We start from the raw sequence: 25,840 nt of genomic DNA, 5'->3' as shown, positions 1-25,840 counted from the left end.
GTAATATTAAATATACTAAAATGTATATGTAATATAATATATATTTTTTAATCTCAAGAAATTAGATTTTGAATACACCATTTTGATAAGAACATTTTACGTAAACCTTGCACTGATTAACTGCCAGGAGGACGAACATAATGAATGACACACAAAATAGTGGTTTTCTAACACTCTTTCGACAGAATTTCCTCTGGTGAAATGATTAACTTGTTTTCGAAAGTCTCCTGAGTTTATCAGTGCAAGAGTCTCCGTTTTACGCATTAACTAAGAAATAACACTTTTACCATCAGACACTTCCTAAGGGGTGTGGTGTGAGAACTGGACTGCTTTATAAACCGTGCTCCACGAGATGTCCACCTGTCCCTTTTACGGAAAAACATAACGGTGTGGTAGTACGGTGGAGAAGCGGGAACCGAGAGGAGTGTCCAAAAGGGAGGTTAATAATGTGCCGTTTCGAACAGCTTTGACTGAGAAGACCGGGCTTTAACTGAACAAAATACAACTTAAGTCACGCGTAATTGCAGTGCCAAAAAGTTCCACTCATTCCACCTGAGGAATGACCGGAAGGTTGGCATCTGACAAGTAGAGTACTGTGCCCAGCTTTGCTTTTACAATCGCGTTTCTAGCATCCTTTTTGCCTTTCCGTGAAGAGGGATTCTGCGCCCGCGTTCAAGCGGTTCGGTGAGGCTCTCCGCTGCCAAAATGCTGGTGGACGAGCGGATTTGGACTCTCTTCAAACGGAACTGTCAGCACACTCTGACCTACTGGAGCGTGTTCTTCAGTTTTGGGCTGTGCATAGCTTTCCTCGGTCCCACGATCCTGGACCTGCGGTGTCAAACGCAGTCCACTCTGAAGGAAATAACGTGGGTGTTCTTTTCCCAGCAGTTCTGTTTGCTCATCGGCAGCACGATCGGAGGGGCTTTCAAGAAAACGTAAGTGGCGGTGGTACAGGCTTGCGGGGGTGCGCGCGGTGCCCAAGAATGCCGTAGTCACGAATTCATGCGGTAACACTTCATCACCTGTTATATAGAATCTTAAAAAGTAAAGATGGTCAGAAATGTGTCCTCTGACAAACGTTTTCGTTGCAAACGTAGTTGACGGTTGTGTTTTTAAAACACTGAACCAGTTTCCAGAACAAAATTGCAGTAATAAAATGTCGACGATGGATTCCAGTGTGAGAAAATAACACGCTAATGGGAAAATCGTGTTTTATCTTAAGCGAGTATCCTCCTCAGGCAAATACCAGACCGAAGTGTAATGGAAAGAAGATTAATATGCAGCATGCGTCGTATTCATTTCAGAGTGTATTTCCCCAAAAGACAGATGGGAGGAATAATCATTGACTACTAGATATGCACACCTAGGCGATTGCCAGGCCACACTAGATTGCAAAAATATTATAATAAATATACGATATTTTGGTCTTCTCGAACACTGTTTTCTGAATCAAAATTTTACTTGATCCTTGTAACTCTAAATGTTTTAATGATTGCAATGTTAAACGATTAAAATCCATAATGCACACAGTCTTTCAAGTGGCTGCGTGTTTCGGGTACTTGCGTTGCAAGCATTTGGATAGCATTCGTTTGCTGGGCAAATTCCCCACCGTGAATATATTTAAATCAAATGATCAATTAATCGCACTACTTACCTGTACAGATTTTTCCTGAAGTGGTTACGGTTAAGCACCTTCATCGAGGTCACAACTGTGCCGTGATGAAAAACCCCGCCAAAAAACAGCTCATCCTAGGTTTTGAAACAGCTGGTAGCTGGTTGACCAGTTAGACTAACTCTATACTCAACATGGTTTGATCAGCTGAAGACCAGTTTTGAAACAGCTGGTAGCTGGTAGTTCAAGTTGGTCATAGCTGGATTTTACACCAGGGTAGTACGACAATTTGGTTTTTAATCTGCAAGTTGAAAAAGCTCAACTGTTCATCGCACCAGTTGTACCCAAACTTTGGTTTAAAAAACTACAGAAAAGTTTTTGTTTTCAAATGTTAACCAGCTGATCAAGGAAGGCCCACCTCTTGTTTAAAACTTATAATTAAAGCTATTTAGCCGATGCTCTTACCAGAGGGACATTTACGGAAGTAGCGGGTAAGTAAGTACATCAGTGGCCCACTTGGGAATCTCACCTAAAGCCTAAGAGTAGCCTTTATGCTACCCTGCATCCATAGACATTGTATATACTGGCTATACATCTATCTATCCACAAATTGGGAAATTGAGCATGGGTTTAAAAAAGACAGCTGTGCAGTGTGTATAACTGGTGAATGTTTGATTTCACTGTGAATGGACAGAGTGTCTTACACAGAGAGCACCTGTGGGTCCTGACTGACAGTTGAGGAACTGTTACTCTGCAGCAGACTGCTGTCCCACATTCGTTAGTCAAAATAAGCTCTGCTCCGTGTATGTACATTTTACAAAGCAGTTTTTTCCCCAAGTTACAAATTAGCTTCCTTCTGTCCTCTCGGGTATGTGAGGCTTCTGATGGTTATGGTGTCTTAGGTCGGCGGTTAACCTGTGACATAACAGTAGGTCAAATGTGATTTTGAACCAATCAGATTGCAGCCTATTGGTCACATGGTGCTACAGGACAGGGATAGGACAGGAGGGAGGTGTGTCAGTCACTCATGGGAGTGGGAGACCTGGGGTGACCTAAGGACCCCTGGCCAAATTAAACCCTTATTAGTTTTACTAATACTGAAATAAGAGACTAAACTGCAGGCAGCAAATATCAGAATTAGTCTTATATCGACTATTTGCCTTATTTTGAAAGATCACTTAAATTATCCAAATGCTCCTGTTCACTATTAGTCCATTTCAGTAGAGGTTGTTGTTTAATGGTCAATTAGTACTCATGTCTCTTTTTGTTTGAAATGGGATAATGTGCTCACGCATGCACAGTTAGAATCTGCAGCCCCAGGTCTGGGACCAAGTGCAGGACACCCCTTTTTAATGATAAGTCAGTGTTCTAAAACCCCATCACTTTCAATTGCCAGTTACTTACATTACAGCCTTAGGTAGTTCAGTTAAGAAAATTCAAATGAAATATCTGTCGTCTCACACCTAAAGGGCTACAGGGTTTTACCCACCATGTCGTAGCCTTACTGTGTAAGCACTTTAGCGTGTTTACTGTTCCTATGGAGGAATGAGCTCTCAGTGTATCTCAGTATTAGCTCTCAGCTGATAACGTTAAGAGGAAAAGACTAAAGAGCAAAGGAACATAATGGCCGTGAGCACTCTTTCAGGTTCAGCCTCAGTCTGACTCCTGTTACCTGATTTCTCCCCGGAGCTGATATCAGGAGCGGAAATGAGCTGCAGTCTTTGTGGCTCCCCGGGTTGCCTAACCCCCCCCCCCCTTTCACGCCGCTGACCTTCGCTGATGGAGGGGGCACTTTCTCAGGCACCACTGCCCCCACCCCCCATTCACCAGCCCTGGGTCTGACTAAATAGATGCAGGCCGTATAAAGGACTTCAGTCTGGGGTTTTCTTTGGCCTGATAAAGGTCAAGGTGACCTTGCAGCAGCATTGTGGTGAATTAGGCCCAGTTCAAACACACACCTGGGCACCGGTATCACCTTGGAGGAGAGAGACCAGCCTCTCTCCCTCACCTGTTATCAGGGGCTGTGCTGCAGACGCCAGGTCTAAGGCCAATACAACTCTAACCACGAGTGGATTTGAAACGTCTGTAACAAAAGGAGTATCTGAGTATTTTAGTCTTAGTTCAAAACTTTTAGTAAACCTGTAACTGCAATATAATTTTTTCAATTTGTGTTATATTTTTTAAATATTCACGACATACGTATATCTCTCACTCTCTCTTTATTCCCCCTTTCATTCTCTCTTCCCTCTCTTCTTCTCTCTTTCTCCAGCTTGCTATGCGCCCTGTCTGCACTCTTTCTTTCCTCTCTGATGATTTCGGTCATCTTCGCCATCATCCCATTCTGCCACAACGTGCTGCTCCTGGCCGTTGCTATGGCGGTGGCTGGGCTGGCCATGGGCATCATCGACACCATCGCCAACATCCAGCTGGTCAAGATCTACCAGAAGGACTCCGCCGTCTTTCTACAGGTCAGAGGTCAAAGTCTAGGGGGAAAGCACACTTCAGCTAGGAACGTCCAACCAAGCACTTCCTCTGAGTTAGTTTTAACAACAAGCGTGTGGGAAGGAAACCCAAGGAAACTGATTTGTTGGACAATCGCCATTACAATGGAGATCAGCCAGGAGTGCTATAATTCTAACTATTAGAAAAGTAATAACACCAACTGCCCAATTGCGCACAGACACGTGTTCTAAATCGTATGCAAGGTGGTGGATGTGTCACGTTTTCTGTTCTATTCTTTTCTTTCCCTCTCACGCGTTCCATCCTCTTGTCTCTTCTCTCCTCCACCCTCCTCTCCAGGCTCTGCACTTCTTCATCGGGTTCGGAGCGCTGGTGAGTCCGCTGATCGCGGACCCCTTCCTGTCTGAGGCCAACTGCATGGTGGGCAACGTCACCGAGAACATAACCGAGATCATGCACCACCTGAGGAATGCGCCACCGGGAGCGGGAAGCCATGCCCCCGAGGGGGAGGGGGAGGAGGCCACCAGTGTGTCCTACGCCTTCTGGATCATGGCGCTGATAAACGTGAGGAAGCCGTGCGTCGTCAGCCGGCAGGCCGAGGTGGAGTGTCCACAGGTCAGGGAGTGAAAGTCCTGCCCTGTGTTTCTTCCACCCATTAGTTCTACCTCCTGGCTGAAGAATTCTTGCTAAAGCTAATTAGCAAATCCAGATGGTTGGAACAAAATACTGGGGAGGACTTTTATTTTTTGAACCTGAATTTTTCACCTCTGCCCACGGGGCCCAGGGTGGTGCTGCTGGAATGCAAAACTCAGGGAAGTGTTTGATTGCTTTTGTTTTTGTTCTTTTTGTTGAAGGGGAGGTACATTGTATGAGTACAGTGTGTGCTGCCACACTGTTTGATGCCTCTCACCTAGGTCTCCTGGACAGGGAGGCCGTTCTCTCCTCTTATCGCAGCAGCCAGGCTGTGACTGCAGAATTTGAATACTGAAACAACTGCCGCATTGTCCCCACAGGGGGGAAAGTCCACAGGTCAGAAAATAAAAGTCCTCTCTTGTGTTTCTTCCACCCATGAACCCAGCCAGCTGATTTCACCAATTAGTTCTACCTCCTGGTAGTACTGTGCCATTAGCAAAACCAGGAGATTGGAACAAAATACTGGGGAGGACTTTTACTTTCAGAACTCAGAACTCTGAATTTTTCACCTCTGATTTCAATGTAACATTACATCCTTCGATGAAAAGCGAATTTGTGGATTTAACATTGTACACAACCCCCACACCACAGTAACTGCCCCACGCCAGTAAGAGTGTGGATCTAACTACCCCCACACCAGCACTGTTTTATTGATGCTTTGGTTTGTTTGTTTTTTCCTCAACAGGTTACTGTACAGGTTCCGAGTTCTTATCTATGTGGTCACTTCTGGTACTTGAAAACCCTGTAGGGTTTTCAGCGCATTTGTAACTGATGATGCACTTTGTGTTGGATAAGAGCCTCTAAATGTGATGAAGTGTAATGTAACGTAGTGTGGGCTTAACGGCTTGTGTTGCCCCCTGCCCCAGGTGCCCGTGCCCATTGCAGTTTTCGTGCTGATGTACCGGGAGCGACTGATCCCCTGCTGCGGCAGCAGTGACCCCCGCCTGCTGGACCGGGACGAGCTAGCCTTGGAGACGCAGGGAGGGGTGGTGCAAGAGCCTGAAGATAAGGACACGGATGCTGGGGGTAAGAGAGAGGCTACCCCTGCTGAAAACTGCTCAAGCTAGGTTTAGGTACTAGGTTACAGCTGGGAGCTGGTAATTTCAAGATGGTCAAAGCTGGATTTTGACTGCACCAAAATACAGTATTCGCACTAGGAAATACCAGCCATATTGGCCAGCCATTCCGACTGAAGAAGTGTACCCTTGTCATAATTTAGTTTTGCACAGAGTATTGACATTGTTTTAAGGAACAAAATGATATATGATTTCAAACTCAGTGTGGTACACATACTAAGTGACAGCTGTAATTTGTCTCAGAAAATTGTCGAAAAAGTTGTGGAGCAGTCACAAAGTTGTTGAAAATCATGGAAAACCAGAAATCATGGGGATAAAAGTGGAAATAAATAATAGATCTCATAATAACACTGTAGGGTACGTTGAGGTTGTATTGTCATCCAAAAATCAGTAAAAGCAGTAAAAATAGTGCAGAAATGGCAAAAATTGGAGAAAGTCATGGAACCGCCAAAGAAATCACTGAATTTGTGACACCCATGACTTCTGTAGCAGCCAGCCTTACCTATAAGGTAATAAACAGTACACACTCTCATAGAACAACCATAGATACCACAGAACACACTTCATTCATATTTTCCAAATCTGGGCTCTGAACAAGTTTTCCCGACATTCCCATGTCATCAGTTCCTTCCCTTATTCACCTATCCAAAGACACTGTGCATGTCTCTAGATTATGATATGATATGACATGACTTTATAAATCCCCAGGAGGGGAAATTTGATGTTACAAACAGCATTGACAGAACAGCAATTGAAACACAGAGAAGTAGAAAAATAAAAAAATACAAATCAAATCAAATATACATACAGAATATATATAAATCAAATATACACATATACATGTACAAATCAAATATACAAACATCAAAGAATCCCCTGGACCAATGAGTGTGCACATCCACCTCACCATGGTCCTTCTCAGATGTGCTTTACCTTCAGCAAATGGAATAGTATGGCCTGGCTTTGTCTTATTTATTGACCTTATTTATAGACAGTAGCTGGATTTACTTCCACCTGTTGGAAGCATTACATTAACGGCATTTGGCAGATGCTCTTATCCAGTCCGACATACAGTTTATTAGACTATGCAGGCGACAATCCTCCCCTGGAGCAATGCAGGGTTAAGGGCCTTGCTCAAGGGCCCAACGGCTGTGAGGATCTTATTGCTGCTACACCGGGGATCGAACCACTGACCTTGTGGGTCCCAGTCATGTACCTTAACCACTTCGCTACAGGCCGAGCATGGTGTGTGGTATGCAGAAGGGCAGAAACACCCTTGGCTCACATGCCTGAAGGTCAGACAGGTTTTAAGTTCACGACCTACAGTAAATGCACTCAGGCGGGACTTTTATTGCGGGGAAAAGTCTAATGAAGCAGAACGGGTGTGGGGTTATTCGGGGGTGGCGGCTGCTAATAACTCTCTGAAGGGCCTGACATAAAAAGTTTTACTGCTTGAAAGTATGAGTTGAATTTGAATTGCTTTTCACTAAATTTCTCTCACAGAAAGACCGGAAGGTTTGAGGTGGGGTAGGAAGAGGTTGGGTTTAATATCTTGTAAATCTTTGTTTAAAGATTGTTGTTAAAGATTGTTCTCTGTCAAACTCCCAAACTACCAAGCTTTATTGGTAGCAATTACACCTATACAAATTGCCAAAGCATATAGCAACGCAAACAGAAGAATAATTAAAAGTAAATGTTATCCTGTATATAACATTCTTACTTTCAAAGTTCAAAGAGCTCTCTCTCTAACACACCCCTTAAAACATGTTCTTTTGAGGCTAAACACGTATGATACATATGGCTTGGTTTCTGAGCTTGCTTATTGCTTATTTTAATAAGTGATTCATTGTTTTTCCCAGCTATTAATCCCTCTCTCTTTCTCAAATTCAAATGGCTTCATTGGCATGAATAGAAATCAACCATTGTTGCCAAAGCACATGCACTATATAATATAGTCATATATATATACACATCCTCTCTCTCTCTCTCTCTCTCTCTCTCTCTCTCTCTCTCTCTCTCTCTCTCTCTCTCTCTCTCTCTCTCTCTCTCTCTCTCTCTCTCTCTCTCTCTCTCTCTCTCTCTCTCTCTCTCTCTCTCTCTCTCTCTCTCTCTCTCTCTCTCTCTCCAGGACATGGGGACCTGTTTAGTTGTTGCCAGAATGATAACTTGCGAGGGCTCCCTCCCTCTTTTTTTGGATCCACATTATGGGGGGGCTGGTTCTCTTCATGACGGATGGGATTGTGGTGAGTGACCCTGGGCACAAATTTACAAATTTACTTTAAATTAAATAATTTAAAAGAATTCAGCACACGCTATCTTGTCCAAAACATTAACATGACTGTGAAGTAAGTATATAAACAAAAATATTTAAGTAAAAACAACTCAAAAGTGTAATCATAACCAGACCTGGGTCAAATACGTAATTGTTTTGGATTCAAATACTTTTCTCTGCTTGATTGGTCTTGTATTTCACCCGACTGAGCCTGCATATCCACTCCCGTCCTCCAGGGGGCGTACGCTGGCTTTGTGTACACCTACGCCGTGTCTCCTCCCATGGCGTTAGCGCACAAGACCCGCAGGCTACCTGGCCAGTATCTTCTGGGCAGCCATTACTGCGGGCCGGCTGGTGTCCATTCCACTGTCGTATCGCTTCAAACCTGTTCGCCTGCTCACCGTCAACTGGTAAATCCTTTCTCCTTCATTCTGAGGACAGGATCAGTTTGGCTTCCAGGTGTTAGATTCCATCGATAACATTTCTCTTTCCCTCTCTCTCTGTATCTGAGCACATACTTTAACCACAAAATTATTTTAAATGTAATTTCTTTTAGTTAAATAAAGCTTTAAATATTGAAGAAAACCTGTAACTGCAACTTGTGTTGCGAAATGGGGACTCTCCCTGTTTTTGTCTCACTCTCGACTCCTTCTCTGTCCGATTCTCTCACTCCATCTTCCCCGTCATTCTCTCTCTCTCCACACACTCTCTCACTCTGTCTCTCTCTCTCTCTCCATCTCTCTCTCCCTCTCTCTCAGGCCGGTGTCATCATCACAGTGTTGCTGCTGCTCATCTTCTACACCAGCAGTGTGTTCCTGTTTGTGGGGACCTGCCTGCTGGGTCTGTTCCTCAGCAGCATCTTCCCCTGCATGCTGGCCTACACCGAGGACATCCTGGAGTACCAAGGTACAGCAGTCACTGGAGACAGACCACGCAGGGACCTCGGGGACCACCACTGTATAGTGGCTGCAGTGTCACCGCATTGCTAACCACGTGCGCCGTCTCTCATTCAAAGCTGTTCCCACAATTAGCATGGTGTACCAAAAGCCTCTGCTATCACCCAAACATAAAAATAATGTTTAATGTTTGTTTAGTGAAGCAATTGCTCGGGTTACAGCATTGTCAAAATGATAACATTGGTGCAAACATTGGTTAGTTACTGACCAATGCTGTTTAGGAACATAAAGAGAGATGGTTGTTTGCTGACTTTGAGAGATGTATTTGTGGGATAGGTAATGACCTTTGACCTATCTGATCCCTTAGGATGTGCCACCACAGTCCTGGTCACCAGCGCTGGCATGGGGGAGATGGTGATGCAGGTTCTGGTGGGATCGGTAAGGATGGCATGTCTCTCTGTGTGTGTATTTGAAGAGTGTGGTAACTGGGCTGGAGACAGTTTGATAAAGAATGAATACTAAAGCACCCATGTGAAGACTGGCTATGTTTGAAGGTGTAATTATTTTTTAAATCTTCACTGCCTCTCTCTTTCTCCAGGTCATTCACAGTGACGGCAGCTACAGCTTCCTGTTGTGTGGGATGATCATAGGCTGCATCGGATTCGTACTCTTCTTTGGCTTGCTGCTATTCCACAGGATGCACACTAACTACCTCACAGGTACTGAATATATATATACACACACACCCGCACACACACACACACACACACACACACCACATGCACATACACACACACGCGCACACACACAGGAACTACTTCTCCGATTTTTATCACTGTAGTGACCTCACAGAGAGGCACTTAAAGTCTGATTTTGAAAACATGTAGACGAGAAGCCATACAGCCATACAGTTAATGCATCAAGGCCTACTCACCTCTGATCTCCTGTTTGGGAACATTTTTGGGCTGCCTTACAGGTACCTCCAAAAAGACAGTCATGGTGGAAGAGCCGGTCACAGACTGTGTGAAACAGGCGACATGAAGGGAAGGAGGAGGAAGTGTACAAGTACTGCTGCTTCAAGGGATTCTGTGGAATGTCCGCACTGACCAATCAGTGACAAGATGGACAGGAAGTACTGTAGTCAGTGACACAAACACAAGCCACAGCCACCTCACCCCTCTAGAAGTGCAGTGGGACAGAGGCAGAAGAAAATTTTAGTAATTTATTAAAAAATGATTTTATTTTTTTTCACTCTTAGAAAAAAAAAATGTTGAAACACACTTATGATCAAGCATTTCAGTGACAGAAATATATGTATGTTTTTATTCCAAAGCAAGATCAAAATGAAGAAGTGAGAAAATAAACATTGCTGTTGCTCCATGTAAATGAAAGTACTTTGGTTTTATTTGTATATTGGTGTTTTGCTTTTCACAATGCACTGTTTCTTCTCTGAATAAATCATGAATGGCAGATGTATTTTTGTATCCCAGCTTCATTATGAATGAAACAAAAGAAATTAATTTTGTATTGAAAGTATTAATAAAAGAATTAAAAGAAATGTGTGTAATACTGCTCTTTTTTTATGGATTGAGGCGTTTTCTGAGTCACGGCTGAAAGACACAGGAACTGGCCAACTGATCCTCGCATTTGCATAATTATTGCCCTCACGTCAAAATGCTATGTCATCTATGTCTGTGTTGCTTGGTTACGATGCAGGGCGAGGAATTTATTGTATTAGTTTAAGTCCATGCACATTAATAACATTTCTGTGAACGTGCCAGCGATAGAAGAGGCTAATGTAGACTTTGGGCTATTTGTCTTTGGATTGTGGGAGGAAACCCACATAGGTACGTGGGGCGAACATGCACACAGAGAGGATCCAATCGGGCCAGGACTCAAACCCAGAACTTTCTTCTTGCGAGGCATCAGTGCTAACCATCCCACCCCGTTACTTTATGCTAGGTAGATGCTAGATGCTCCAGGCACAGGGTTGGGCTGCCCTGCTCTGTTTTATAAATCAGTATATGTAAAGTTTGTCTTTATTGATCCAGTACTGTGTTTCAGCAGCACAGGCTCTTTCACACAGGAGAAAAGATCTGGTAGCGATGTGACCCATGGCCTGCTGTGTAGATCACACCACAGGGAGACTGTCACATTCTAGAGCAGCCAACCCGGTTCCTGGAGATCTACTGTCCTATAGGTTTGCACTCCAGCCCTAACAAAGCGCTCCTCGTTCAACAGCTAGAGCAGGGCTGTCCAATTCCTACAGGATGGTAGATCTCCAGGAACAGGACTGGGCAGCCCTGTCATATTCATTCATACAGGAGTCAATTTGTGTACTCATATTCTTCTGCCTGTTACTTCCATCTCCACTAGGTGGGGTAGATGCCTCCTGCCTGGCTCACTATAGCTTGACAAAACATTGATGGAAAAGCTTACAGACTGATTTTGATTAAACATTCTTTGGTGGAGGGCTTAGGAGAGATAAATAAATTTGTTGATTCTATGGCTGTTTTAATAACTGCCAAGGGCAACCAAGTGTCACTATATTTAACTTATTGCTTCCAGCCTATCAAGGGTGGTGTAAAGCATGAAATGGATCAAGCCGACTATTCCAACAATTAATTTGTTTTAATTTTTGTATGGTCTTCTGTAGTGGAAAGATAGGAAATAAATTCCAGCTCTTTGTAATATGAATACAGACTCTCCCTTACTATAGGAAGGTGACAGACACTATGAGTCTGTCATACTGTTGCGACAGCTGGCTTTACTGACAAGTGGCACATTGCTTGAGTGGTGATTGGCAGTTAGAAGAATACTCAAGAACTCATGAAAATTGCACCAGCCCGGGGTGCCGGGGTGGCGCACAGCTAAAGCAATGGACCAGGATGACCTTGGTCCTGCCAAACCCGAGGTTGGCCAGCACACATGGAGCAGCTCCGAGGATGGGGGGAGGGTATCGGCAGGGGCTGTAGGATTGCCCTGATTGCCCTCCCCTTAGAGTCAAACTTCAGACGATGCGGCTTGTAGAAGGCATATCGCTCTCTATTATCCTGCTATTCCTGGGCCGCTGAGCGAGGGGGCCGTTGCGGTGTATCCACAGCAACATGGGTGATTGGAATAATTGGCTACCAAATTGGGAGAAAATGGGGGAAGGAAATCAGAAAAAAAGAAAAGACAAAAAAAAGCATGAAGCATGAAGTAGGGTGAACTCTGAACAAAAAAGGCTCATGGAATCCAGCCACTGGTGAAGACCGAGGTCCTGTGAACTCAAGACCCACAGAGGCAAGCCGCCCCATTCTGAATTCACAAGTGCATAGCTCAGGTCCTACTACTACTGAAAACTCTACCTGAGCCCTTCACCTGTGTGACGGCTCACCTGTCAGTGTCCCTTTATAAGTCTAGAGAGAGAGAGCCAAGGATTCTGCCACCATGACCACTGTGGAATGTTCATTCCATTACTATACAATAGCAGCTGGTTAACACAATCTGAGCCTTTGCTTCATTTCTGCTCTTATACTGATTTTCCCTGAGATTGGAGACACTCTGCTGCAGCTTAATGTAGAAGTGTGAGTAGTGATATTTCTTCATTAAAGCTATTAAAGGTACAGGTCCCATCCCTCTCTACCTCAGTTTCACTCCAACTTGTCTGTTGCAAATATTCTGGAGGAAAATACCTGCCTGAAGTCAATGGTAACAGAGGTGCGTTTAACATCCCTTCACTAAGCACTCGGATCCTGACTGGCGCTATAACATTGTATTTTTTCTCGATTTTACGTGTTACTTATGGAAAAGTGAGGAGGGGAATGTATTGTATTGTATTGTATATTGTAATTAAATTGTATTTTTTCTCGACATAAAAATCAACAGAATATGACAAATGTTAGTAACAGTAATGCATATGGTGATATATGTCGCTATATCAAGGTGTCGGTAAACAATAATGAATATTTATAGGTCTCAGCCATAAAACTGAAAATGCCATTGTGCTGATTACGAAAGAGTCCCCACAGTCAAAATAAAATAAAATATTTTTATTTTTTTCGAAAAATGTAAACACTACCCCTGCACACAGCCCAAAACCAAGATTTGTAAACATTGGAAAGCGTTGCTTTAATGAAAGACAGGGAAATGCCTTTGTTGAGGCTATACATGTATGACTGTGTATATACACATTACAGATAGTTAGTATATAGTCAAACTATATTTTCTGCCTCAAGCAAAAAGTAAATGTGTTTCTGATCATCTTTGTTTAATATTTAACCATTACAAAATTATGAACCTCTCCATGAATGATATGAAACTTGAATTCAAACCCAATTGCATATTACAAGTACCAGAATTTAAAAATACAGATTGTAATTATCTCAGATAAGCTCCACCTGATGTAATCACCTCAGATAGTTATGTCAGTTATATTCATCTTAGAAATATAGTATTCATGGTATTCATGGAACTGCTCAAAACCCATTTAATAAAAAAGCACCTGGAAATAGAAAGCCTTGGAAACATTCCTAAAAAACATGTCCAGTTTTAATTGTAAATTCCACAGCGTAAGAATCCTTGTGCACAGACATCACAATTAATTAAACAATTTGGCAAAAGCTCAGAACTTTGTTCCATTCATGAAAAGGATATAAAATACAGTACAGCAATTATAATGTACAAGAAAATGTATGTTCAACATACCACAGCATACACTGCCTACATACACAATGTATACTTCCTGCATACACAATGTATACTACCTGGTAAAAAATAACACACAAAGTGAGAAATTCTTTCCAGAAAATGGCAGCATTCATGCCATGCCACAAAGCGTCTCCACAGTGGGAGTCATTTTTCATTGCTTTTTCAAGCCACAACCAATCAAATTCCCACTGTCATAGGCATGGAGAAGGGCCAGATAGTTTTGCACAAATTTGTTATGAATTATGCTTAAATCAAAGACAAATGGAGAAGGAAGACTGAAACAATAACAAATCAAGACAAATACATGAACACTGACTATATATACTGATCAGAAGTAGAAGTTGCAGTCTTAGTATTCAGGCAGCAACACATTTTTTGTCAAATTGGGTCTGTTCTCCAGCACATCGGATTTGAAATTAAACAATGAGTTTAAATTGCAGATTTTGAGTTTCTAATTTGAGTCACTTACATCCATATTGGGTGAACCATGCAGTCATTTCTATACATGGTTCCACCAATTACATCACTGTCCAAATACAGACTGCCCTGAAAGTAGCATTTTTTTGGTCACAAGTGCTGTGTTGCAATAGGCAGTACATAGATAGTACACTGGCCTCTAGCTGTAGTAAGCTAAGGCAGGATGGTATCTAAGTCACACATGTACAGCACCTTCCTTTCAACGGCTATATTTAAACCGCTCATCCACAATTGAATAAAGTGAAACACCACCTCTGAACACAGGAAACATAACCTCATGACAATGTGTAAAAATGAAGGGATGAATCATTTTTACTGCACAGTTGTGAAATGATAATAATATTTAGGCGATACTTCAAAAGGATTACCTTCACCAAAAAATAGGATATAACAATACCTATCTATATAACAATACCATGTCCATTGACTTTGTCATCCCAATGTCCAGATGTAAAATATTCATCATACGTAAGGACTAAGTTTACAATAAGCACCATGCAGGTCAGAGTAAATTATACCGAAGACCTCCGAGAAGAAAGGCACATTTTTCTGCTACATTGCCTGACCAATGGATAAAAAGGTTTAAGGCACAAAATACAAACGCATGTCATATACCATATGGGCTTAAATGGAGACCAGGGTATGGTTACAAAACTAATTTTTCACAGCTGAAAAAATATATAGTTATAAAAAAGGCATGAGTTGCATCACTTGGGTCTTGGCAACCATGCTGTCCACCAATTATGACATCAAACAGCAAATAATATTTTATACTGAGAGACCCAACGCTACGCGAAAAGTACAAAATGTACAAAAACTTGAGTTCTTTTTAGAAGTTAGTTAGTGTATTGTTGGATCACTTACTGAAGTAATACAGTGCCAACCACCCACACAACATAAAACAGAGATTAACTAATGGGATAAAAATAACACATGCCGCAAACTCTGAAATGTCATTTGGAGAGCACAGCATGTGATCCTTGTTAGGTGAGGGATTTTATCTCTGTACTACTTACACTTGTGAGAGTAAAAAAGCATTTCTAAATGTACAATATTTTCTTAAATCTTAGACACCGACAGATCCACTTTTAAAGCCTTTGTTGTCTGTTTCATGGACTAGTTGCTAGTACAAGTAAAACATATATACAAAATATGTGGTGTAAACAGGAATATGTTCAGTTTAAACAGTTTGGAACTGTTGCAGAAAACTCACTTTCCCATAATCCTTACATTGAGGGGACCTGATGTTGCCATAGAAATGTGAATAACATCATGCCACTTTTCCCCCCACATCAACTGAAGAGTTCCGACAGCCATTCCGATTCTTGTATCGAAAAGACTCCATAGTCTCCAAGAAATATCAGGTCCTTCCAAAAGCACTTTCCTTGGCAACTTTGAACTAGTTTGTTCTGGTTTTTCATAGGGCAGGTAAGTAAAAAAAAGAAGTTAAAAGCAAAATAAAAAATAAAAAGATTTAATCAGCCACCAGTGTGCATCCCTTTGGCATCTGATTGGCCAGGACAATGATGCCCCCTCAGCCCCCCTCTTGTGTGGGGGCAAGCCCAAGAAGGGGGGGGGTGGCTTGATTTTTAGGCCAGGAACTGTGTAGTGTGTGTTTGTGTGTGTGTGTGTGTGGGGGGGGGGGGTCTGCTCCCCTACGTCTTCTGTGAGTCGGGTGAGAGGGGTGCAGGGGTGTTGGAGCCGTCCACACCAGACATGGGCAGCTGGAACTGCGTGTTGAGCACTGAGGGAAACTAGAGGACAAAAGGAGGGAGAAATATCCACTGAGAACGGCAACGTAGCTCTGGCAGTGATGCAACACATGCAAATGCAAACAACAAGGTCGTCATGCTTTAAAGGCCTGTGATCGACTAGACTTCCTTATCAAAGGATTGTCTCTGGTCTCTGATACCAGTGAACCATGTGACTGCCAACATTATGACATTGTGACCTTGTCGATGAGGTCAAAAGCACTATGACTGTATGGGCTGTGGAGTTGCACTGTTCAATCCCGTCAATTTTTATGAGACACATTCCACATAAATTAAACAACAGTTCAGTCAACAATACTTATAAAGATTAAAACATACTAGCTCTGAGTACTAGCTATAAATGTCTGCTCCTTATGTCTGACTATTCCTGTTAAGTATCAGATCACCCTGTTAATATTTCAGCCTGGTTTGACCTTCCCTCAGAATACGGTAATCATTTAAAAATGGAACCTCAAACAACTGCTCCTAACCTTACAAAACTAATACATTGCTAATATTGGTAAACAAGTGATTTTATGTCACCATTGACAACTCTTTAAGCAGTCATGCCATATCTGCTAAATTGACCAATGGTGCAGGTTCAGTGTTCACTGGGTTTCACCTGTGAACAGAATAAGGGAATGGAGAATGAGAGAGACTCACCTGGAACAAGGTGGGTGTGGCCTGTCGCCAGGCAGGGCTAAGAGGGGCCACTGGACTGAGGGTGCTCCAGAAGTGAATGTTGGACAGGAGAGGGCTTGGCGTGAGCAGAAGTGTGGGGGTCTACAAGCACAGAAACAGACGGACACATTGGTATAATCTAATTCACTGAAAAACACAACAACTGAGTACCAGTCTCAGTACAAGTGGTAACTATCAAAATAAACAATGTATTTCCGTCTGTTTCTATGTGAAGCATCTGTGACAGTTTTATGTTAAAAAAAAAAAGCGTTATACAAATAAAAATGTCCACCTATATGCGCGGCCGCTCACTTCTGCATTCACTTATAATATTTATTCTCTATTACTGTAACCTATATCGGTATAGCTCGCTACGTTTATAACATTTTCTTCCTTCGTCACTAATTGGCCACAGCTGCATTGTGAATCAACTGGCTTGGTACGTTGGTTCAATTACCGCACGTGAGAGAGAACTTTTAAACAAGCCAGCATCACGCAAAAGCTAGATAGATATATAGATAATGAAACCGCTAAATTTACAGATGGCTCCTCGGCAAATATGTACATTAACAGAATATGTTTTCAACAGTAATTGCCCTGCTGTTGAAGAGTGTATTGGCAAAGGTAATGCGAGAGACGAGTCGTGTTCTCCAATGTTAGCTAGCTAACATTACCAAGCTAGGGAAACGACGCTGAACCCTCCATGAGTTAAAGAAACCGTCCTGGGTAAGTAAGTTACTCAAATTATGTTCTGTTGTCGTTGACGAAAATAAACGCAGGGTTTCAGTTCCTCAAATATAATGAGGTTAAATGGTCGAAATGTGATAACGCATTTCACTCTGTAGGTACGTTCCCGTGCGAGTAACATAGCTAGCTAACTTAGCTACTGTAACGTTAGTTAATCTGTAACCATTAGTCTAGGCCTAACAGACTAATTATATCAACATTTCTCCACATTTCCACATGTTTGAAGGGGTGTTCTGCTGTGCATGTAGGGAATGCATACAGCCAGGAGAGGTAAGTTACACCTGGCAGATATATTGAGGTCCCTAGCCAGGCAGAAAAGTTAGGCCTCTATATGGCAGCAGACTGCTCAACGTCTAACACAGGCACTAATGTCATATTCACTTGTGGTCCTGTAATGTGTTAATTAATCAGCAAACTTCAGTGACACTTCAAAAGATTATTTTTAAAATAGTTCATTTTCATAATTGTGTATTGGACATGAACCATCTTTGCTATTCCAGTTCTCCACACTTTCCTCTGGTGTGCACTTTTAAATAGCCCTGGTGTAAGATTGCAATGCTTGAGAGTTGTCACAGGGGAAAAGACAATGCTGCACAGAGTATGGTTCACTGTTGCGTGCTGCTGCCACCACCACCCTGTCATAGAACCTGGTGCCCTGTCTTGCGAATCAAAACAGGGAAAACAGCGACATGATGATATGGACACAATGTAGCCCTTAACCCTGCATTGCTCCAGGGGAGGATTGTCTGCTGCTTAGTCTAATCAACTGTACGTTGCTTTGGATAAAATCGTCAACCAAATGACTTTTAATGTAATGTAATACAAAAATCATAGCAAAGTACTTTAAGTGAATGACTGTTAAACACAAAACTTTTCTTTTTTTTTACAGAATAAGAATGTTCTTACAGATTTGTATTTTCATCAGTATATTTTGTGCATCAGTATAATTCTACAGATTCCCATTAAAAACAATACTACTACTTCTACTTATTGTGGATAAACAGTAAAATCTACAGAGTGGAGATGCTGTCAGAGGTGAGGTCTGAGCCCATAAGCAGAAGGGTCACGTATAAGAAGTAGTACTCCTGTGCATCAGACCTGGGGTCAAATAATTGTTTTGGATTCAATTACTTTTCTATGTTCGATTCATAGTATTTCATAGGTCCCCAATACACCAGACAAGCCCAGTAACGCAATTTGAATCCAAAACAATTGTACCTAGGTCTGGTACATCAGGGTATAAGGATGATGCACAAAGCCAGAGCTGGGGACAGCGCAGACCTGCAGGAACGGAAGGGAGGCCAGGGAGGGGCTGGCCAGGTTCATGGTGCCGAAGTCAGAGCTGGTCAGCAGCAGAGGGGTGCTGAGCTCCAGACCCTTGGGCCTCCTGGACTTCCCGCTGAGGCTGCCCTCCTGGCTGCTCTGGTCTGGAGAGCTTTTGGCCTCCTCCTCGAAACCCCCCATGTCCTGGAGAGAAGAAGATTGGGTCACCTGGGGGGATGGAGAAGGCGCAGAGTTACCCCCAGGGAGCAGACGGTTGTCTTTGGCGGAATGGCGGTGCAGTGGATAGCACCCTCGTGTAACAGCAAAAAGGTCCTGGGTTCGAATCCCAACCCAAGGCCTTTCTGTGTGGCGTTTGCATGTTCTCCCATGCCTGTGTGGGTTTCCTCCCAAAGACATGCAGGTTAGGTTAACCTGTCTGCTCTCTCCTGAATTGACAGGGAAAGTTGAGGATTTTTGATGATTGCTGATTTTTGACTTTATAAGCACATTGAACACATTTTCACTGACCTGCACTGGCTGCAGCTCAGAAGGCTGGGAGGAGATGGACTCCATGTCACTGTCAATTATCAGCTCCTGGGAGGAGTCGGGAACTATGCTGTGGCAAGGCGATTGGTCTGGGAGGGAGTGGCCAGGGCCAGAGAGGCAGAGGATGGGTACAGTCTTTGCTGTGTGAGATTCCTCTTCCCTTTCCTGTGTGCGTGGAACCTGAAGAGCAGGAGAGCTCCTGTGCTCCAGCTCCCCAGCCTGAGGTATGGTCTTGGGTGGCTGCTGTGGTGTGTGTGCCCTGTATGGGGGCGGGGCCCTGGGTGGACACAACTGCTGGGGTGGGTATGTCCTGTTCTGGGGAAGGGTCTGGGGTCCACTCTCCAGAAGGACTAGCTGGGAGTATTTAGGAGGGTTAGTCCCGAATTTAATGACGGACTGGGAGGGGTCGAGGGAGGCCTTCTTCTCAGCCATCTTGCGCCCTGGATTCTCCATCTTGATGGACTTGAAGAGCTGGGCCCCGGCCTGCAGGGAGGTGAGGGTGAAGGTGGTGTACAGGCCGGAGTTGATGTAGTCGTTGCGGTTAGAGGGCTTGTTGGAGCTCTGGAACAGGCCTGGCGGGCCGGCCTTCTCCACCCGCTGCTCCCCGTCCTTTGCTGGGCTCCCCCTCTCATAGGGGGGTGGTGCCACCCCTCCACCCCCTCCAGTCCCCTCCCTGGCTCCATCCACCTTGGCCACAAAGTCTCCGCTGAGGATGTCCGGGTACGAGACAAAGCGATACACAAACTTCTGTCCGTTCACCTTTTTTATAATGTTCTGTGAGGGAGAATAAGGCAATGTTTATTAGCAAGTGATTACCTAGAAAACATCAATCACAACCATTCATAAGCTCTGTTAAGCAAAAGGAAAGGGTGAAAAAGGTTGAGAGACTTCCCTCCTTGCATTAAATAATTTCATACTGATTTAGCATACGCTCTTTTACACGCATTTACCTGAGTTGCATGAGTATCACTGCCAGAGCTGGCTAACAAGATTCCAAAAAGACTAACATGACTAAAACACTAGTGTAACTAAATAAGATGACAAATAACCATATTATTTAAATATCGGGGATGATGCAGGGCAGAAGTGGGGGCAATGCTTGTCACCTTGTTTTTTGTTTTGCTCTCTTTCTGTGAAAGGTGCGCATTGGCAAACTATGCACTGTCATAACCCAGTAAAATTAGCTCTAATCTACTTTGATGGTGACCCAATCCTGGTTAAAATGTAGAGCTTTTCATCTTCTCCAGTGCAGTAGCTCAGGTTGTAGCGGCATTAGCACAAGGCTTGGCTCGCGTTGTTGTTGTTGTAGTACTAAGGCAGGGCGTGCCTCACCTGGCCTGCATAGTGTTGCAGGGGATGGCTCAACTAGCAGTCAGGCAGGGTGCAGCTCGCTTTGTCATAGTAACATAACATAACATAAATGGGGAGAACAGGCCATTCAGCCAAGCAATGCTTGCTTTTTCCTTTCACTAAAGTATATCTACTGCTTAGTCTGCCTAAAAACGAAATGGTATCTAATACCGTATCAAGCCTGGTCTTGAAAACCCCCAGTGTTTCTGCTTCCACTACATGTCCTAGCAAGCTATTCCGCACAGTGACCACTCTGTGTGGGGAAAAAATATTCCTATTGTCTCTAACTTCCATTAATGCCCCCTCGTTCTGCTAACCAAACCCACGCTGAAGAATTGGCTGTAGTTAACTTTGAGGATTTTAAATTCATTAAAGGGATTAACAATGAAATCACCCCTGCATCTCCTTTTACTAAACTTAAAGAGATTAAGCATCTTAAATCTTTCCTCATAATTATTATATTTTATACATGGAATCAATCTGGTTGCCCTTCTTTGAACCTTTTCCAGCTCCTCTATATCTTTCTTATAGTGTGGTCTGACAAGGGTATTGTATAGTACATCTCATCTTGCCAGCACAGAATGTGGCTCACTTCATTGCAGTAGTAGCAGTACTGGGCATGACTAGCCTTGTCATTGTAAGCGAGCTCAACTAAGGGCACATGGTCGGTAAGTGTAGTAATGGAATGGGCAGGATTTTCACTCTGGATTTTAAACTGGTCCCTCCCAGTGGGAGGCTGCCGACCTGCCCGCTCTGATCCAGCGGCAACAGGCTGAGATACCAAAACAAGACCCCGTGCAACAGACAAACAACCTCAGAAGTCGGTACAACACAACTGCAAATTGCATCACAGCATATGAAATTGTTTAACTGGCTACACATTCATCATCATCAAAAATAAATAAATCATAGAATGCCACTGACATCCACTAAACTTGGTTAACTAATGTGTTGAACATGACTTTTTGTTGATGTATTCTCTGTTGATTGGTCATATTTATGGAAGTAGAGAAGCCGCTCATATACTCATTACTGCCAAGTGCCACACCCTTCCTAGCAGGGTACCGGTCGTCCATAAACGAGCGAGCCCAAAAGAATGCAGGGCATGGCTCAGCTTGTCATAATAAGAGCACAGGCCGTGTCTCCACTTGTCATAATAAAAGCACAGGGCATAGCTCACCTTGTCATAGTAATAACGCAGGGCCCGACTCAGCTTATCGTAGTTCATGCTGGGCTTATTCTTGCGAGCACCCCACAGCCTGGCTACCTCCTCTGCCTGCAGCAGCTTGAACTCTCCATCCTCATTGGTCCAGCAGATCAGATGATCATTGCTGCGGTCCAGGAGGAGCTGAAGCAGGAACTGCCATAGAGTCACTGAGCTGTCCATGCCTCCTGAGAACACAAGGGGGGAGTGGAGCAGGAGACCGTGGTACAATGTGAAAGGGGCAGAGATCATAGATTTGGCGGTATATAAGGAAGCAGTGTTACGGACTTAGCTGGATAAATTCAGAGTAAAACCTGCAACCTTCCCAAAATTGGAACAGCCGTTTCCAGGTTTTACTCTGTAACTTATCCAGCTAATTCAGCAACCCTGCTTCGTAGGCTATATTTACTTTATCCTTCAACATTTTGTTGATGTCACATCTTGTCTACACAGCTGACTTTAGCCTTTACCTTTCTTGAGAAAAGCAAGTCACTAGTTTGCATTTTGGCATTCAGCAGATACACAGTACACAGATTACTGATCAAATGACAAATCTGTTTATGGTCAGCCTCAGGCGTAAAATAATGCCCGGCATAATGTATTCTGGAACAGCACACAATTATTTACCACTGCAAAATAAAAAGTTCACATTCACTGTCAGTACAATATGACCGGAGGGTTATTATATATGGCCATCCCCGGGATTACAGTAGGTTTTGTATTTAAGGATTGCAAGGTTATATATTCGTCTATGTAGGCTATATACATTCTTAATTACTGCTCCATAAATTAATACTGGTCTATTTATAATTAAAGAGTTGTAGACTTGTAAAGATTGAACAGAAATACTTGTTGCAAATAACGCATTTATTATGGAGAAAGGCTTGAAACAAATCACCCTACGGTAACATCGTAGCGAACCTTTGCAGACCTTTGGTGAAAAACTGCGCCAACTTGATTGTCACTGTTATTAATTACACGGTCAATGTCCAAAATGTGACATCGTGGAGTAAGTAGTTCGCTATTTTTGGGGAGCTGGGCATGGTGGTATTCAGTGTACTCCAATTTATCGCATCGTCAAATACGCCGCCCGAAATGTCAAAAAGGCTACTTCTTTAAGAGAAAATGTTGAGTTGTAGGACTTTACAGTATTTACCACGAAATCGGCCAGTGGCTTCAAAGTTACTATTACACATTCAAGCCACAAGCCGAAGATACAAAGCAGATCGACTTCCGGTATCGTACCGCAATAGAAGTTTTTGAAAATCATTGGAAGTTTGAAAAAGCTTCACCAAGTTAGCGTTCCCCGTGCATAACCATTTACGCTTGTCCTACTTGCGTATCTGGGCGTGTTGTTGTAAATTTGGGCCTGTTCCGGCCTTGGTTGGGAGTCGATATAGGGAAAACGTTAGCCCAGTAGCATTTTAGTTGTTTCAGAACTAATTTTGCAATAACGCTCCCTTAAATAATTAACGGGGAAAACTAATATTTAAAGTAGTAACTCGCTAAACCGACATATATTGTAAACGTTACCGATGTACAGAATGTTGAAAGTTTTCAACATACTTCATGTTAGTTGCAGAAGATATTGCATGATTTAGACTGTTGCTACTGAAAACTAAACACAAGATCCGGTGTGACTCACCTAGCCTAGATCCTTGTTGAGGATGGAACCCAGAGCTCCACGTTTGCAGTACAACTTCATGCTATAAACGTCCAAGCCTAGTAAAGAAAACACAAACTCATTTTGTGACAATTACCAGGAGCGATTACGTTCAAAACGAAACGCGTACAGAACAGAAACCTTTAAGAACAGGAAATTAATACCTATGAGATCACTTCCTCTTATGTTTGAAACTTCAAAAAATGTATGCCATTTACAAAATATGATGCTTGCTAAGATCGAGACATGTGATATGTTATTCGATAATATTTTCAGTCAAAGTACCAATGTGGAAAGCATAGATTTGAAAAAGTAAGATATGAGGTTTCTGTTTGAAATTATAACTTGTTTCAGTGTATACAGAAGACTGCACACGGATTTCTACGAGTTTGCGTGGGTGGGAGGTGTTGCGTGATGAATATTCATTACGGCCTCTGTACAGACGAGTACAGACATTACATCTCACGGGGTATGTTTTTTTTTTAATCGAGACATGCATTCCCATGTATAAACCCCCGCTTCATATTCTAGAGCCGACATTGTGTCACAACCGTTCATTTTTAATTAGTAATTTTAAAACGGCTCTATCAGTAGGTAAAATCCACGAGCCAGCCAGCAGTCGAACCTGGAATCTTCTGATTCGTAGTCAGACGCGTTATCCATTGCGCCACTGGCCCACCTATATTTTTATATATGTATATAAACGGAGCAAATGCATTGCTTCAGTTCAACACAGTCCAGGAAAGATTGGTTTCTTATTTGTAAATCGGGATTTATTCACATATTTTTGGTTAAAATAATAATTAACTTGAGATGCAATTGTGGTTTTAAGCTACTTCCAAACGATATTGTTCCGTACTATGGGGTAATTATACTGACAGTTGGGGGCAAATATGATGAATGATAAACCTTGAAGGTTACAGTAATTTTGTAGGAGGGCAATACCAAAACAAATGTAGTATTGTTTTATGTGTATATACTTTATGTTCTTCACAAAAAGCACAGTTGATATTTAGCAAATGTTGCAAATAATGACTGGATGAAACCTATGCTTCATCTTAAATGAGATTTACAACATGAGGTATTGTTGTAATAGCATGTTGAAAGAGCATCCAAATAGCTATATTATTGTTTATGGAGTGCAGTGAAAAACAAACATAAACAAAATTGCATTAAATACTATAGAAAATTCCTCAGGGGTGATAGGTATCTTAAAATGCGCAATACAATCAGTATAGTTAAAGAGTTGCCATCGTGATTAAAAATGTATGACTAAAATAGTTTTATTCTCAAACCATCTTTGAAGGACTAATTATTTAATTTCATATAGGAGTTACTATTATTCTAGATGAAGAATTGTGTGAGTTGAAAATGTATTTAATAAAAAATTATTTATTGAAAGATTAGGAATTTTGTCAATGTCATAGTTACATAACAAAGTAAAATTAAGATCAATAAAAGAAAGACCGTAATGAGGGATAAAGTTCCAAATGGAGGTTCGATATTTAAAGTACCTCTTAACCCAATTGATTTTGAAGGTGTAATTTACCATATTGAAGTTCAGAACAGGAAATTAAGGCAACCATTCCCATAGTTCCATAATGACTTTTTTCAAGTAAGGAGTGTGATATTTTTCCATATAAAATCAAAGAGCATGTTATCCATTGTTTTGCAAGTATAATTATCAAAATGTAAAGATAAAACATCGTATGTTATCCTCAATATCCCCCCAGCCTTTAAAAGTAGAACCCTGCCTATTAACAGATCTATTAAAATGAGTGGAACATTTTTTAACTTGTCTTTTATCTTTGTCAGTAAATGATACCTAGGCATGTAACATGATATTTAATAGGAATACTATATATTGAATTACCATCATGGTTTTTAATATGAGTTCACACACACCAAGTTCCATTATCCATAGTCTTCATTTAAACCTGAAGGAGGAGGGAAAATATATTTATTTTTCCCCTCCTCCTTCAGGTTCCCCGCGCGCGGCAGCCGCGGATAGTTAAGCTTAACTTTCCTTAACCTTTCCCATTCATTCTCAACGGAAGTTCTTATCACTTCGGATGTGATATATTCTTGGCCGCACGTTGATATCGCGGCGCTGTTCCGAGATAAACGAATGACGTCTTTGGAATGTTCAAATTGTTCGTTTTTTTATGTGGGAAAATGACAGGTAAACGGGATAATGTCTCTGCATGTCTGTTTCTCAACGTCCTAGCCAGCTACATTAACATGCTATCACATTACGCTTTAAAATATCACCGTCATTTGTAGTATTGCCACTGTATATTCACTGTGTCATGAAGGCTTAGACAAAAAATTATTATTGTTACTCTTATTTCACTGCTATTATAAAAAAAATAGTTTATTGTCATAGGCCTAACTTACTGTCATTCAGACATCTTATTTTGATTCATGTTCCTTTATTTACCATTAATATTTTATTGT

The 25,840-nt window shown here is 42.3% G+C and overlaps 2 protein-coding genes and 1 non-coding gene across 5 annotated transcripts; 1 reads left to right on the top strand and 2 right to left on the bottom strand.

Annotated features, from left to right (window-relative positions):
• Positions 1-379: 379 nt before the first annotated feature.
• On the top strand, positions 380-10,490 carry mfsd4ab (major facilitator superfamily domain containing 4Ab). Its single transcript, XM_061258598.1, is given in 12 exon segments — positions 380-935; positions 3,882-4,080; positions 4,412-4,636; positions 5,632-5,791; positions 7,970-8,035; positions 8,038-8,084; positions 8,350-8,415; positions 8,417-8,520; positions 8,868-9,019; positions 9,377-9,447; positions 9,608-9,728; positions 9,986-10,490. Coding segments are annotated over 12 exon segments (1,506 nt in total). The 5' UTR covers positions 380-705; the 3' UTR covers positions 10,051-10,490.
• Positions 10,491-13,028: 2,538 nt separating this feature from the next.
• On the bottom strand, positions 13,029-23,648 carry LOC133139429 (ETS domain-containing protein Elk-4-like). 3 transcript variants are annotated; one of them, XM_061258962.1, is made up of 7 exons: positions 23,548-23,648; positions 23,366-23,442; positions 21,697-21,908; positions 19,149-19,940; positions 18,639-18,848; positions 16,593-16,712; positions 13,029-15,932 (listed from the first exon to the last, which is right to left on the bottom strand). In XM_061258962.1, the coding sequence occupies exons 3-7, from the start codon at positions 21,901-21,903 to the stop codon at positions 15,834-15,836; spliced, it is 1,428 nt and encodes a 475-aa protein (XP_061114946.1). In that variant the 5' UTR covers positions 21,904-21,908; positions 23,366-23,442; positions 23,548-23,648; the 3' UTR covers positions 13,029-15,833. The 3 variants fall into 3 exon arrangements, with proteins under 3 accessions (XP_061114946.1, XP_061114945.1, XP_061114947.1); XM_061258961.1 differs by lacking the exon at positions 23,548-23,648 and having other exon boundaries at positions 23,366-23,518; XM_061258963.1 differs by lacking the exon at positions 23,548-23,648 and having other exon boundaries at positions 18,639-18,824; positions 23,366-23,518.
• Positions 23,649-23,987: 339 nt separating this feature from the next.
• On the bottom strand, positions 23,988-24,060 carry trnar-acg (transfer RNA arginine (anticodon ACG)). Its single transcript has one exon. It is a non-coding gene; the product is annotated as a tRNA-Arg (tRNA).
• Between the last annotated feature and the right edge of the window lie 1,780 nt (positions 24,061-25,840).

The sequence above is a fragment of the Conger conger genome, chromosome 10 (assembly GCF_963514075.1).
Source record: "Conger conger chromosome 10, fConCon1.1, whole genome shotgun sequence".
Classification (NCBI taxonomy): Eukaryota; Metazoa; Chordata; class Actinopteri; order Anguilliformes; family Congridae; genus Conger; species Conger conger.
Note: the sequence above shows the minus strand (reverse complement) of the source record. Positions and strands in the feature narration are given on the sequence as shown.

Bases quoted from the DNA above. Each gene is read 5' to 3' on its own strand.
- LOC133139429 (XM_061258962.1), bottom strand. From the start codon at position 21,903: ATGGACAGCTCAGTGACTCTATGGCAGTTCCTGCTTCAGCTCCTCCTG. The intron at 19,941-21,696 runs GTGAGCTATGCC...TCTCCCTCACAG, and splicing joins TGCGTTATTACTATGACAAG to AACATTATAAAAAAGGTGAA. The intron at 16,713-18,638 runs GTCTGCGCTGTC...CTGTGCTTGTAG, and splicing joins CCTCCCTTCCGTTCCTGCAG to ACCCCCACACTTCTGCTCAC.